The sequence below is a fragment of the Toxotes jaculatrix genome, chromosome 21 (assembly GCF_017976425.1).
Source record: "Toxotes jaculatrix isolate fToxJac2 chromosome 21, fToxJac2.pri, whole genome shotgun sequence".
Lineage (NCBI taxonomy): Eukaryota > Metazoa > Chordata > Actinopteri > Toxotidae > Toxotes > Toxotes jaculatrix.
In genome coordinates this window covers 15341394-15354005 of record NC_054414.1, presented here as the reverse complement: position 1 = coordinate 15354005, position 12612 = coordinate 15341394, and the positions used below count along the sequence as shown (strand labels likewise).

General features: G+C 43.2%; 1 protein-coding gene across 2 annotated transcripts; it reads left to right on the top strand.

The window, feature by feature from the left end:
* Positions 1 to 600: 600 nt before the first annotated feature.
* Positions 601 to 12612, top strand: ldb3b (LIM domain binding 3b). 2 transcript variants are annotated; one of them, XM_041029160.1, is made up of 9 exons: positions 602 to 939; positions 4310 to 4461; positions 4749 to 4824; positions 7571 to 7593; positions 9010 to 9207; positions 9757 to 9780; positions 10974 to 11143; positions 11311 to 11347; positions 11929 to 12612. In XM_041029160.1, the coding sequence occupies exons 1-9, from the start codon at positions 844 to 846 to the stop codon at positions 12023 to 12025; spliced, it is 873 nt and encodes a 290-aa protein (XP_040885094.1). In that variant the 5' UTR covers positions 602 to 843; the 3' UTR covers positions 12026 to 12612. The 2 variants fall into 2 exon arrangements, with proteins under 2 accessions (XP_040885095.1, XP_040885094.1); XM_041029161.1 differs by lacking the exon at positions 9757 to 9780 and having other exon boundaries at positions 601 to 939.

The window sequence follows — 12612 nt, the reverse complement described above, 5'->3', positions numbered from 1 at the left end:
GGTGTTTCTAGGGAATCGGCGCTGGGTAATTTGTTGTTTCCTTTCTCGAGCAGAGCGAAGGACTGCGAGAGTAGAAAGTGAATGACGTCAGTGCACAAAGCCTGATTACTGATAACGGGGTGTTAGCAGTACAAACTGGTTGCACAGAGAGAGAAGGAGAGAGAGAGGGAGGGGGGAGAGAGAGAGAATGTGTGGCAGTAAGAGGGGTCTATATTGGCGATGTGAATCGGCAGTGAAGCATTCTGGGGCTTCGCGTTACAGGCCTTATAAGGCCCAGGGCCCCTGTGTCTCTGCTGGCCTCGGCTATTCTTAGGCTGTCTGTCCCTCACCCTCAGCAACCCTGCAGGCAAGAGACTCCTCTCCATCTTAATACTGAGTTTAATGTTGATTTTGCACTTTGTCTGATTTGAGGTTTGTTGAGAGATTTTTTTGATTTCAGGAAAAGAGCTCGAGGAGGTTTTTCAGCCATGCCTCAGCCTGACTGCACTCTCTTTCTGTGTGTGTGTGTGTGTGCGTGCATATGTCTGCCTACACATATGTGTATCTGTGTGTATTTGTGTGCACGAATGCATGCCTGTGTGTGTGTCACAGAGGTTCCACAGCACCTGACCCACCCACCCACCCACCAGCACCACCACCACCACCACCACCCCAAGGTGTTTGTCCTGAGAGCTGGGAGCAGACGGGGAGAGACGGTAGTGAAGCCAGGGCTGACGGAGGAGGTGACGGCTGGGACAAAAGGATAGCAGGGGAGGACGGAGAACAAGGGCACGTCGAGCAGGAGGAGAAACCACACAGCCAGCAGGAGTTGTTAGCAGGGGGAGTGTTGACGTTTAACCGAAGATGAGTACGTACACAGTGACTCTGAATGGCCCTGCTCCATGGGGCTTCAGACTACAGGGTGGAAAGGACTTCAACATGCCGCTCACCATCTCCAGGGTAAGAGCAGAGACATCCCCACAGGCTCAGGTTTATTGTGACAAAGCAACTTGAAAAGAAAGAGAAAACAACAAGCATTGCGACATTAACAATGGCAAACTGATGATCGGCTGTGGCAAAACAACACACAAGCAGTGTCACATTCTGATGAAATATGACAAAATAGCACACCAATGATTTCAAACTGAAACTAAAGATTTTCAGGGCAGGCTACGGCACACACTCAAAGATATTAAAAGTCAACATCCACATGCACAGTAATGAAAACACTCCTCATGCCTAACTTATCCCTCTAACTTCACAAAGCTTCACATTATTATAATTTCTCATTCAAAGATCTGAGTAAGATTTAATTTAACTAAGATTTATTAATGGACCTCCTACACTGTAAAATATAAACTATAAAATATAAAATAGTTCCTCAAACTATTAAATATAACCCGACTGAAAACTAAATTTGGCCCACTTTTCATCCTTGTCACCTGCAAATCACCTTCTCACCTGTTTTGGCAATAACGTGTTGCGTGTTCTCCACTTCATCATCATGCTTTTGTCTGTGCATGTGCATACAGTACAATGCGTGTGATATGTGTGTGCGCAGGTGTGATTTGTGTGTGTGTGAGCCATAGTTGTGCAGAGGTTATGTAATGTTGCTGTACATGATGAGGGCAGGGAGGCTCAGATGTAATCTCCAGAGAGATTTCTAGAATAGAGCGGCAGTGGAAAGACAGGAATACTTGTTCTGAACTAAGTGGAGGTGCAGCAGGATTAGTTTTTACTGCTGTTAAGTTTTCATGATGATTCTAGCTGAAAAAAGGAGTAAAATATATATTTGATTCCATTACACATAAGCTCAAATATTAAATATCTATCACCAAATTTAAGCTTGACAGGTCATAATCAGCCAAAGTGACTAAAGTGGAATTACTTTTTTAGCTCAGCAGAGTCAAATCACCAATTCAGGGAGAGAGATTATTGACATTACAGAGATTAATTAATTTATTTTAAATGTCAAATCTCAAACAAACAAAAAAAAACCCTCTAAATGTTACATTAAAATCATAATTGCTGAAGATAGAACTGACTACAACATGGCAAAGTTAAAGACTTTTTTCTGTCACACAAATGACAACAGCAGATTAGTTTTAACTTCTGCAGCAGATAGACGGGGTCTCTCCTCCTCTCTCTCTCTCTCTTGCAGGACTACTGGTGTATTTACAGGGTTTTCTTTAAATAGAATTTGAGGAGAGGTAGATGGATGTAGAGGGGTGGGAATGGGACAGGAAAGACGCGAGGTGAGCGAGGAAGCTAATAGCAGCTTGTGTTACCTTTAGTAAGCTTTATTCCTCGCTCATGGTCAGTTTCAGTTTCAGCTTTTGGAGCTGCTCCTGAGAGGACAGCATTATTGTGGAGCAATGGATGGTAGATGGTAGATTCAGTAGACGAGAGGAAGGGAAGGAAACAGGTAGAGGAGATGATGTTTACCTGAGTAGAAGAGTGTGGATATTAACTCTGCTCCCTCCCACACCTTCAGCTACTCATTCCTCAGTCCTGATTGATGCTCAGCTGGTGATCAGCCTGTGTTATATTGATTCACAGCTGCGGACACCTGTTAGTTTATTGTCTTCTGATCCCAGTCTTAGGCAACTCTAGGGGATGCTTTGATCCGAGCCTGGTATGACATTGTATCATCGGATTTGTGTTCACCCCGTGGTCATGATGGGCTCTGGAAGGTTAACATAAAACACTGCAGCCTGACGTGACAGCTCGGGGTGCCATTACAGTTTGACGTAACACCAGTGCGGTTTGGATTTCGGCCTACTTTTGCCAAGAACTAAGAAAGGAAAGAGGAATGAAGACAGTGGATTCCTTAGATCTTGTTAGTCAAGCTGAAACGCTGGCCATTAAATATGCGGCAAACCAAACTGCTTTGGTATGGGGCTGTCATTGTTAAAATAATGAAAAACTGCTAAGATAAAATTGTACTCCTGAGCCTAACCCTCTCAACATGTGTCACTTTAGTCTATTTACGTTCTCTCCTGAGGCTGAGATATTTCTAAGTGAATGAAAACAGCCCTCTGGTCTCTGATTGGCCACTGTTAAGAGCTTGTGCAGGTGTGTCTACACGTGCTTTTATTTTTTTCTGGCTTCTTATCACCTTGCCTTTCTACTTTAACTCCACTTTCTACAGACACACAGGCATAATGACTGGAATTCAAATACTGAAAGAAGAAAAACATGCAGAAAGGCTGACAGGAGGAACAACAGCACGAGTAACAATCTTTAGAAAAGCAGAATTGACAAATATTACTGAAATGGAAATAAGATTGTAGAGAGGAGCACTTTACTTAATGTAAACAGAAAAAAGATAGAATCAAGGAAGTCTGGTATGAATGTCAGTAGCAGGTGTGTGGGAGGGGTGTGATGTGTGTGTGTTTGTGGGGGGGGGGGGGGCTCAGCTGGGGTCAATCACAGTGAAGCCGCAGGCATCAACAGCACTGCTTATTTTTAACTCTTTAACGAGTTGACTGTAAGCCTAGACCCAATACTGTATACCCCAGGCCTCCGAGCTCAGTTCAGCCACGTTCAGTTGTCATTCAATGTATGAATGTAAGGAGTGTAAAAAAAAAAAAAAAAGTGTTCTTTTTTGTTCTTTTTTTTGGAGCTGATTCACATCAGCTCCAAAATAAAAAACATTGTCAAAATTGTCTCTTGCATTTAACCATTGCAGAGTTTCACTCAGACATCCCTGTCCTCAGCTTGCCTCACTCTTTACTACTGGATCCTTATTGTGTTCACTGCAGTCTATGTAAAGATGCAAACATTATTATTTTTAACTTTAGAAATAATTCTGTCCTACACATTTTATGCTGTCATGGCGACTGATTGCACTCTTAGATAAAATGTGGTTCCACTCTAACACACAGATTTTCATCCAGGACCTTCATCTGCAGATCTGATAGATTGCTTTACTTTGCTTCGTCAACTTTTCTCTCCCCTACCTTTAAGCCTTATTTGCTGAGCTGAAACATTCAGAAAAAATGTCACGTGGACTGAGGCGTTACATCACAGAGGAAATCATATGTCAGCTGAGCCGTGAAGCTGTTTTGACCTGGGGTTTAAAGCAAAAACAAACATATGAACAAATTGTTTTTAATTATAATTATCTTGAATATTGCCTGATATGCATCAAAGCTCTCAGTTTCTTAGTTCACAGCCGCTCTGGGAAATTAACCCAGTGCAGACAAATATTTACTCACTCTGTAACGTATGTTTGTGTAACTGCACATCTTATTCAGTTGCTTCTGTGTTTCCTGAGGAATCTGTGTCCGTGGTCCTCGTGTGACCTGCTCTGTTGACCCCTCCATAGATAACTCCGGGCAGCAAGGCAGCGGGCGGCAGCCTGGCCCAGGGCGACATCATCTCAGCCATCGATGGGGCTAGCACTGATGGGATGACGCACCTGGAGGCACAGAACAAGATCAAGTCCGCCACCACCAAACTGTCACTCACCATGCAGAAGTAAACAGCCAGCACACTTACATCAAAACACCCGTCCCCACAAAATTAAGCAGGTGATACAGGAGGAACTTTAAGGGCACCGGTACCTGGATAATGGAAAAGGACATGAGGATAAATCAGTGTGGACGATTAGGAGGAAGTCAGAGTCATGAAAATAGCCACACATGCTGCTTCATACAAGACAAGCACACAAAGTGGAGGGCGACTAGAAATAATAATAAAAAAAGAAAAGAAATGCACCCACACACAGTTAATTTCAAAAGCATCCTTTGTTGTCTAATCTACAGATCAAGACGTCCTGCACCAGTTCCCACAGCAACTCCAAGAATGGACTCACCCATGCCAGTCATCCCCCACCAGAAGGTACAAACACCCACAGTGTTTTCAAGTTTTTCACTTATTCATGCGAACGTAAATGTGTGTCTATTTGTATGTCTGTCATTCCTGTTTTGAATTCCTGATCTTTATTTGTGAGTATTTACAGCTTTACAGTTCTTAAATGGTGGTGTCATCAGGCATTGTCCTGCTGCCCTCTAGTGTAAAATATTCACAGTGCAACTGCAGGGAGTCAGAGGTCAGCGAGCCACAAACACCAACCATGTGACAGGAAAATGAAACATGCTGCTCCCTTGAGTCTCATTTCAAGACGAAAAAGGCGGTCAGGCCTAAACATTTTAAGTTTAAATGTAGAAGTCAGTGTCTTGTGAAATTTTCCAGGATAAAATTCCCTCTGAAAGGACTTACTTCCAAGTCCATCATAAAGATCCAGAGTTCCTCTCGACCCCGGTCAAAGCTCCTGCCTCCTCCACAACAGCAGCCATATCTCCACCAGGTCAGCGGGGGCAGTACAATTCCCCAATCGGCCTCTACTCTCCCGAAACTCTCAGAGAAATGATGCTGATGCAAGGCAAGTTAGGAGAGGGGTCGGCAGCTGCCCGGGGAGTTTCATCGCTGGGGTAGGTTACCAATGGGATGATTAACCTCCAGTCATATAACACAGAGAGAAGATGACTTAACTCCTTCAGGGGCCACCTTAAAAACAACACACTCACAAGTTAGTGTCATGCTTTCTTTGTTTAATCTCACATTAACAGGACCGTGATGTACTCAGAACTTTCCATCACTATCCCAGCATTCATGCCTCTCACACGTGGCGCTATTTTGGAAGCGTACACACAAACATACCTGGCCTTTATCCAGGTAACAGAGTAGCAGGAGATCAGAGTACAGAGTCATCTGATCTGAGACACTGAACCAAAGGTCAATTGGCCTCAGCGCCGCATTCAAATATCTCAGATGGTGTCCTAAAGGTAATTCAAAATAGACTCAAGTGGCCAGTGGTCAGAAGATGTATGAATGAGCTTTTGGTTTATTCAGTTCTTCTACAGACTCAGTTATTGTGAAATAAAATGAAACCAGGGAGTGTTTATTCCTTGTTTGGCTTGAAAAGCACAGACTTGCTTGTAAAGCTTTTTTTTGTGGGCCAGATTTGCTGTTGAGGTTAAAGGGAGGTGACATTTTGTAACTACAGCAAAGTCAACAAGGCAAGCTTGTCGATACGTGTGGATGCCTTCAAATATAAAGGATGGAGAAATTCAATAGTAAATAGTAAACAGATCATTTGTTGGGGATTATTTTTGGCTTCAGATTAATACACATTTGGTGCTGTAGGGAGAGACTTACTCAAAATAAACTACAGTGCCCGTATTCATCGTAATGCAGGAACATGTCACCCATTAGAGAAATGAGCTTTGACTAACACTGGTTAGTAGATTGAATTCTTTGTTGAATGTGTCTTCGTGAGATTTACTGACAACAAGAACAATAAAGAACATCACGGGGCCCAATCAGCAACTGAACTGTGCGTTGCAATTGCTGGAGTGTGGAGGGGGTTAAGTTGTGGCCACCGATGAGGGAACTCTCCTCACTGAGGTGGCATGAATTTGGGTGAAGCCTCAGTCATGGAATACTTGCAGAGGTAAATTAAGGGCGTAATCTGCTTGGCCTCTGACATATCACATTCAGGTATCAGTCTCCACTAATGTGTTTCCCCTCTGGAGCTGAGCTGCTTTACAGTAACAGCCAGTGGTAAGTCAGGCGTCAGGAAACGTGCTCCAGACAGACCTCAGGACGATGACGGCAGTGCCATGCCAGCAGCCCCACCTCACCGAGCACATAGAGACTCTGATTCCTCTGGCACACACACACACACGCACGCACGCACACACACACACACACACACAGGCGAGAGCAGCTGTTGTACATGGTCATGGAATGTTCCGATCCAGTTTCACACCATCATCCTGAATCCCCTCAATGCCTCTTATCCAAACCTGGGATAAGACCACTCCAGTCAGTGGGAAGATATCCCACGTGCGAGGTGCTGCTGAGCACGTTCCACTTCACCTACTGTACCCTGGACACATCCGTGTACTGTATAGAGCGCTGAAGTCATGACGTCACATCCAAACATGCACTTGCGGTGACCAAGAGCTTTGTGATTTTTACAGAGTTATTACTTTGTGAGCTCCCGTGAAAAAACTACAAGCATGGGTCCTTCCCTCATCATTACATCTTGATGTGTTGCTCTCTCGAGCAGGGTTGAATTGTTCATGGTGGGCATCCATACCCTCTGACAGATAAAGCTAGTTCGTGTAAATGTGGAAGTTATCTGAAAGTAGCTACGTGCTGCACTAATGGCAGCTCGTCTACTTCTGCCTACAACCTGTATTCGCGTGTATGTAACGGCAGCAGTCCTGACATAAGTGGATCAGGTGGTTTGTGTTGTGTTTGTGTATTTGTGTATATTTGTGTCTGTTCTGTGCTAAATGTATCCACCCGCCCCACCTCCTGCCCCCCAGCCTGTGTCATGTGACTGAGACACTTCTGCCCTTGTCAGTCACCCCTAATGGTGCAGGGGAAGCTGGGAAATATCCCAGTGATGACAAATGGCTGCTATTCACGACCTGTACATGAGATTATGGGATAGCACTGCTACTTGAATAGTTTCCCACAAACACACGGTGCCATTGTTATTACCAAAATACCACTGGTGATTCATGGCACCCTCTCTTTCTCTGTCTGTGTCTTTCTCTCTGGTGTGTTTCAGGTTATCGCAAACACAGCTGCAAAGTCAGTACCATCACATTCTCAGTATTTAATGTGCATGAAGTGTACCTCGGTAGATTGAGTACTGGTTTTCAGACACCTGTCACTGGTGATTCTGGTGTGAGGCGAAGTTGTGTTCAACATGAATTCATGTGTGTGAACTAGCTGAGCTAAAGCTTAAGGCCTCGGTGTCACTGTAACAGCAAACTGAGTGTGCTGGTCATTTGTTTCTTCGGGTAACTGCAACAATAACTCGCACGACTGAAAATTCAAGACTTGTTATTAACAGCACCTGGTCCCCAGAAGTGGAAAGTAAAAAAAGTACATCTACTGATGGACTGTACCCCAGTACAGCTTAAAGGTACTACTACTTTAACAAACTGTGTGAAACTTTCTGCTTTTCCTTCACAACATTTCACTCATTAAATGAGATAAAGATAAATGAGATAAAGATTTTACAAAACAAACTTTATGAAATTATGGTTTGTAAAATGAAGCTGTCAACTACTTAAAGTTACAGTATAGGAAACAGTTTGACTTTGCCATATACAGAGTAAAATACACAGTTTAAATGAAAACCAAACTGAATACTTATTTTAAATACCTGAGTATATTTAATGCTAATTCTTATTTTCTTAAAAAATAAGTTCTTTAGCCGACATTTTAATGTTAAACTCTTCTTATAGTGTGAAATCTACCAACAGTATGTTTTCCACCTCTGCTGGTCCTCTTTAGCTTTCATATGCATTTTGTGGATATGAATCAATTTACAGTATATTACTGTAAATAAATGCATGAGCAATAGTGTGTATCAGTAAAACATCCTCTGCGGTGTGTGTGTTTCATTGTGCTTCATTTGAGAAACACAGACAATGGTCTGTCCTGTGGTGCTGTCGGTTTGGCCTGGTGGTTGTTGTGATAAATTAGCATGTTTTCTTTGGACTGGTACGTCAGCTTTACCGTTGCTTCCCTCTCGTAAAAGTTTGTTTCCTGTCATTAGTGGCATGACGTAGTTGTTTTATCAGTCATGATGGATTAAGCCTTTGTCCCAATTCCACACTACAGAGTTATGCAAAACAGTACACACTATATATTAATATGATAAGCAAAGAATATAAAGAAAATATTTTTTGTTTTGAAAATAAGCATACAACAAAATACGAATTGTGCACCAAGAGCAAATTATACAAAAGATTAAAAGTTAATAAAAGTTAAAAGATTAATACTGAGCAGTACAGCAGCCCCCCCTTTCTGTCAGTTGTATTACTACATGCCGACCCAGTTTCCTCCCTTACTTTGGTGTTTCTCTGTCGTTTCTTTCCTCTCAAATTCCTCTCTCCTCCCCCTGTCTGCTAACCTCTCACCTTCACCCCTGCACCTGAAACCTCCTCTTTGACTCCCTGACCTCTGACCCCTCCACCCACCCTCCCGCACTGACAGTGTGGAGTACACTCCCAGCTTCAACCCCATAGCTCTGAAAGATTCGGCCCTGTCCACCCACAAGCCCATTGAGGTGAGGGGTCCAGGGGGAAAGGCCACCATCGTTCACGCCCAGTACAACACACCAATCAGCATGTACTCACAGGACGCCATCATGGACGCCATTGCAGGGCAGTCGCAGGCCAAGGGACACGACAGGTGAGGCCACACAACCAAACTAACCCCCCCACCCCCACCCCCACCCCCGAGTCTTTTTATGTGCGCTGTCCACTCACGCACTCGACTTCACACACTGACCAAACTGGTCCACGCGCCAAGAAGTTAAAGGGTCAGTTCACCCAAACTAAAACATACTCACTCACATACTGCTTGCGGCATGTAGCCGAGCAGATAGCATTATTATCTGCATGGCTGGATACCAATTGCAGAAAGTGAGAAAATGTGTTTCCTTTCTTTTTGTAATTTGGGTGAACGAACCCTTTAAGATATTTTGCCTGAAAAGCCCAAACAAAAAGCAGCAGCTTTTATACGTGTAAGCACATCTTTAAGCCTATGCTGCTACATCTCGGCTGTGTACTGTACTGTACGTATGGCCGGGCTTTTCCTTGTTGTCTGTGTTCGTGCCACGTACTCCTCCTTGCCTTTCACCCACTTTCCTCTGCTCATTCCATCCAAACAACAACCAACCACACCTGTGCTGTCCTCCACCCATCCCTCCCCATCTTTCCTTCCCGGTTGCAACCTCAGTGAGGAGGCGGGCTCCCCCTTGGCGTAAGTACTGCGGCTCTCCTTTTCCATCCTGCCTCTCCTCATACATGTGTCTCCTTTGTCTCAAGATTTCATAACAGCTTGTGCATTGCTCCATATGTCTCATGAACTAATATCCCGCTGAAAATGTGTCCAAGTCCCGCAGCATCAATTATTTTGTTAATATCTGTTCCTGAAGTTTTATGTGGGTGTTTGATGGATAAACTCATTAACCGCGAATCCATCATGGACTTGACTATGTGTGAAGAAGTACTTAGAAGTACTTTGGTCAAAGTGTGAGAGTGCTAGTCATGTTTTTGTTTTTTTTGGAGACCTCCGTTAAAGAAAAAACAGCCAATAGCATCAAGATCTAAAGACCCTGATGGGATTTCATGGCATGGGAATGTTCTGAGTATCAAATCACAGGTTTTCAAACGACTAATGCCGGATCCACATCGACTGACTTTTCTAACACTCATTAAAGAATGCTGAAAAGACACTGTCTAGTCGTGTTGCTGTGTAAACTCACTCCAGTATTTACTGTACAGTATGAGACAGGCACCTTCAGAGTAAAGCTATGGAGCAAGACAAATACAGTGAATGGAAACAATGAATTAACAAACTGTACTGTATGGAAGGAAAGACAAATGCCAGTGGTTTAAACTTTAACCTTCCTGCCGTGGTGTAAAAGTGCGCCCCAGGGTGTGTCAGTACACCGTGACATCACTGTTGGGTGTGGTTATGGGTGCATCACTTCTGATCACACTTCGCCTCTTTTATTAGAGATGATGAAGTGATGATCGCCTTCAGACTTGAAACTACTGCTGAAATTTTAGTACAGAAGTATATTTTTAAAAATAATTTCCCTCTAACATAAGCTAACAGGCATGTACCGTCCACTTTTTTATACCGCCCGGAGAAAGAAAATGGTGTTTTGTCAAACTGGAGGCTTGAAGCAGTTTGACTTGAGGTAAAAATTTGTATTTGGTGTCTTAGAAAGTGATGAATCTTTTCTGTATGGTGTCAACTTTTGAATTCTCAAAGTTTGAGACACGGAACGGATGTAAACACCACAAATAATAGTAGTATAATCTCTTTCGTTGTGGACAATAGTGAATTATGGGCATTTAATACATGATGATCAGTCTTTGTCAAGTTGGGCCTTTGTACACAGAACATACTACACAGAACTCTAACATTACTATCTGCACCTGCAGTGGAGTTCTGCCTGTCAAGGACCCTGTGGTAGACTGTGCATCTCCGGTGTACCAGGCAGTAATCAGGCCAGGAGAAACACCCCAGGACATGTCTGAATGGGCTCGTCGTGCTGCCAACCTGCAGTCGAAGAGCTTCAGAATCCTGGCCCACATCACTGGCACTGAATACCGTCAGTACACTGATTTCTTTCTTTTGTTTTTACTCATTCCACCCTATGACCTTCTGTAATTTCTCTCTTGATCTTCTTGGTACTCATATCTGCTAATCCTCACTTCTTGTTCAGACTCAGTTATTGCCTCATAAGTGAGTGTTTAACGAGTTTCTCTTTCCATACAGTGCAAGACCCAGATGAGGAAGCCCTGCAGAGGTCGAGGTAAGGAGGACTTATTACAGACTCCTCACTTTTTCAGACAGCAGCACTTCAGCTCAGAGTCCAACATTTTGCATTTGGCTTATTTGCTCTTCATTAGATGAGAAAATCGATACCACTCTCACATCTGTACAGTAAACGTGAAACTACAAAAACAACACAGTTATATTCAAGTGACAAAGCCACATAGTGACCACGAACGCAGGAGGTCAGGGTGGATGAATGGGTCCACAAAATACTGGACTGTAAATCTGGAGATTGCCGTATGTGCCTTGTTTCACACCCACAATGAGCTACTCTCAAGCTCACTAAGTAACATATTATATCTAGTTTGCTGGTCGAAGTTTGTCGTTACCTTTAGACAAAGCCAGGCTAGCTGTCTCCCACAGTTTCCAGTCTTTATGCTAAGGTAAGCTAGCAGACATGAGAGCGGTATTAATGTTCTCATTGAACTTTAAGCATCAAGGCAAATAAGGGCACTGCTGCAAAATGTTGAGCTATTCTTTTAAAATGTAATTAAAAATAATAATACCACCATTACGTCACCTGATGTAAGAGTTTTGTCCTGCCTTCCTCACCATCAGAGAGAGGTTTGAGTCAGAGGTGAAAGGGCCTCGCTTTGCCAAGCTGAAGAACTGGCACCACGGACTGTCTGCACAGATCCTCAACATCCAGGAATAAAGAAGAGCAGGAGAGAAGAGAGAGAGAGAGAGGGAGAGAGAGACAGAGATGAGGAGGACATGTAAAGGAGGACATGGACAGAAGCACAGGAGTTAACAGGAAGCAGGAGGAGAAAAAAGGAGCAGGAGGAGAAGGAAACTCCTCAGCGATGTGAGATAGTATTGTAGACTAGATTAGTAGAATGTGAGATATTACCTGTTAGTGTGAGAATGCTATGTGTTCATAGGCTCAGTATTACCTGTCAAATGAATCTGTCTGCTGCTAAGACCTGATCTTGCATTTGGGTTTTTCTTCTGTTTCCTCTTTGTTTGGGTTCTGTCTCTCTGAAATGAAAAAGAAATTGTACAAAAAAAAAAAAAGAAGTATTTAAGTGAAAATGCAGAACTGATAATGTTTCTTTTAAGCCCCCGGTATATAAACCGCATACACAAGATTATAAATTTTCATACTATCAGCATGATTGTGAAAAGCCACACAAGGACAAACACACACATGGGGATTTATCTACAGGCACAAATACAGTATGTAAAAAAATGCACTCAAAAAATGTACTGATATCAATGTGAATAAATGTTTTCTTAAAACTA

Bases quoted from the DNA above. Each gene is read 5' to 3' on its own strand.
- ldb3b (XM_041029160.1), top strand. From the start codon at position 844: ATGAGTACGTACACAGTGACTCTGAATGGCCCTGCTCCATGGGGCTTC. The intron at 4,825-7,570 runs GTACAAACACCC...GGTGTGTTTCAG, and splicing joins CAGTCATCCCCCACCAGAAG to GTTATCGCAAACACAGCTGC. The intron at 11,144-11,310 runs GTCAGTACACTG...CTTTCCATACAG, and splicing joins CATCACTGGCACTGAATACC to TGCAAGACCCAGATGAGGAA.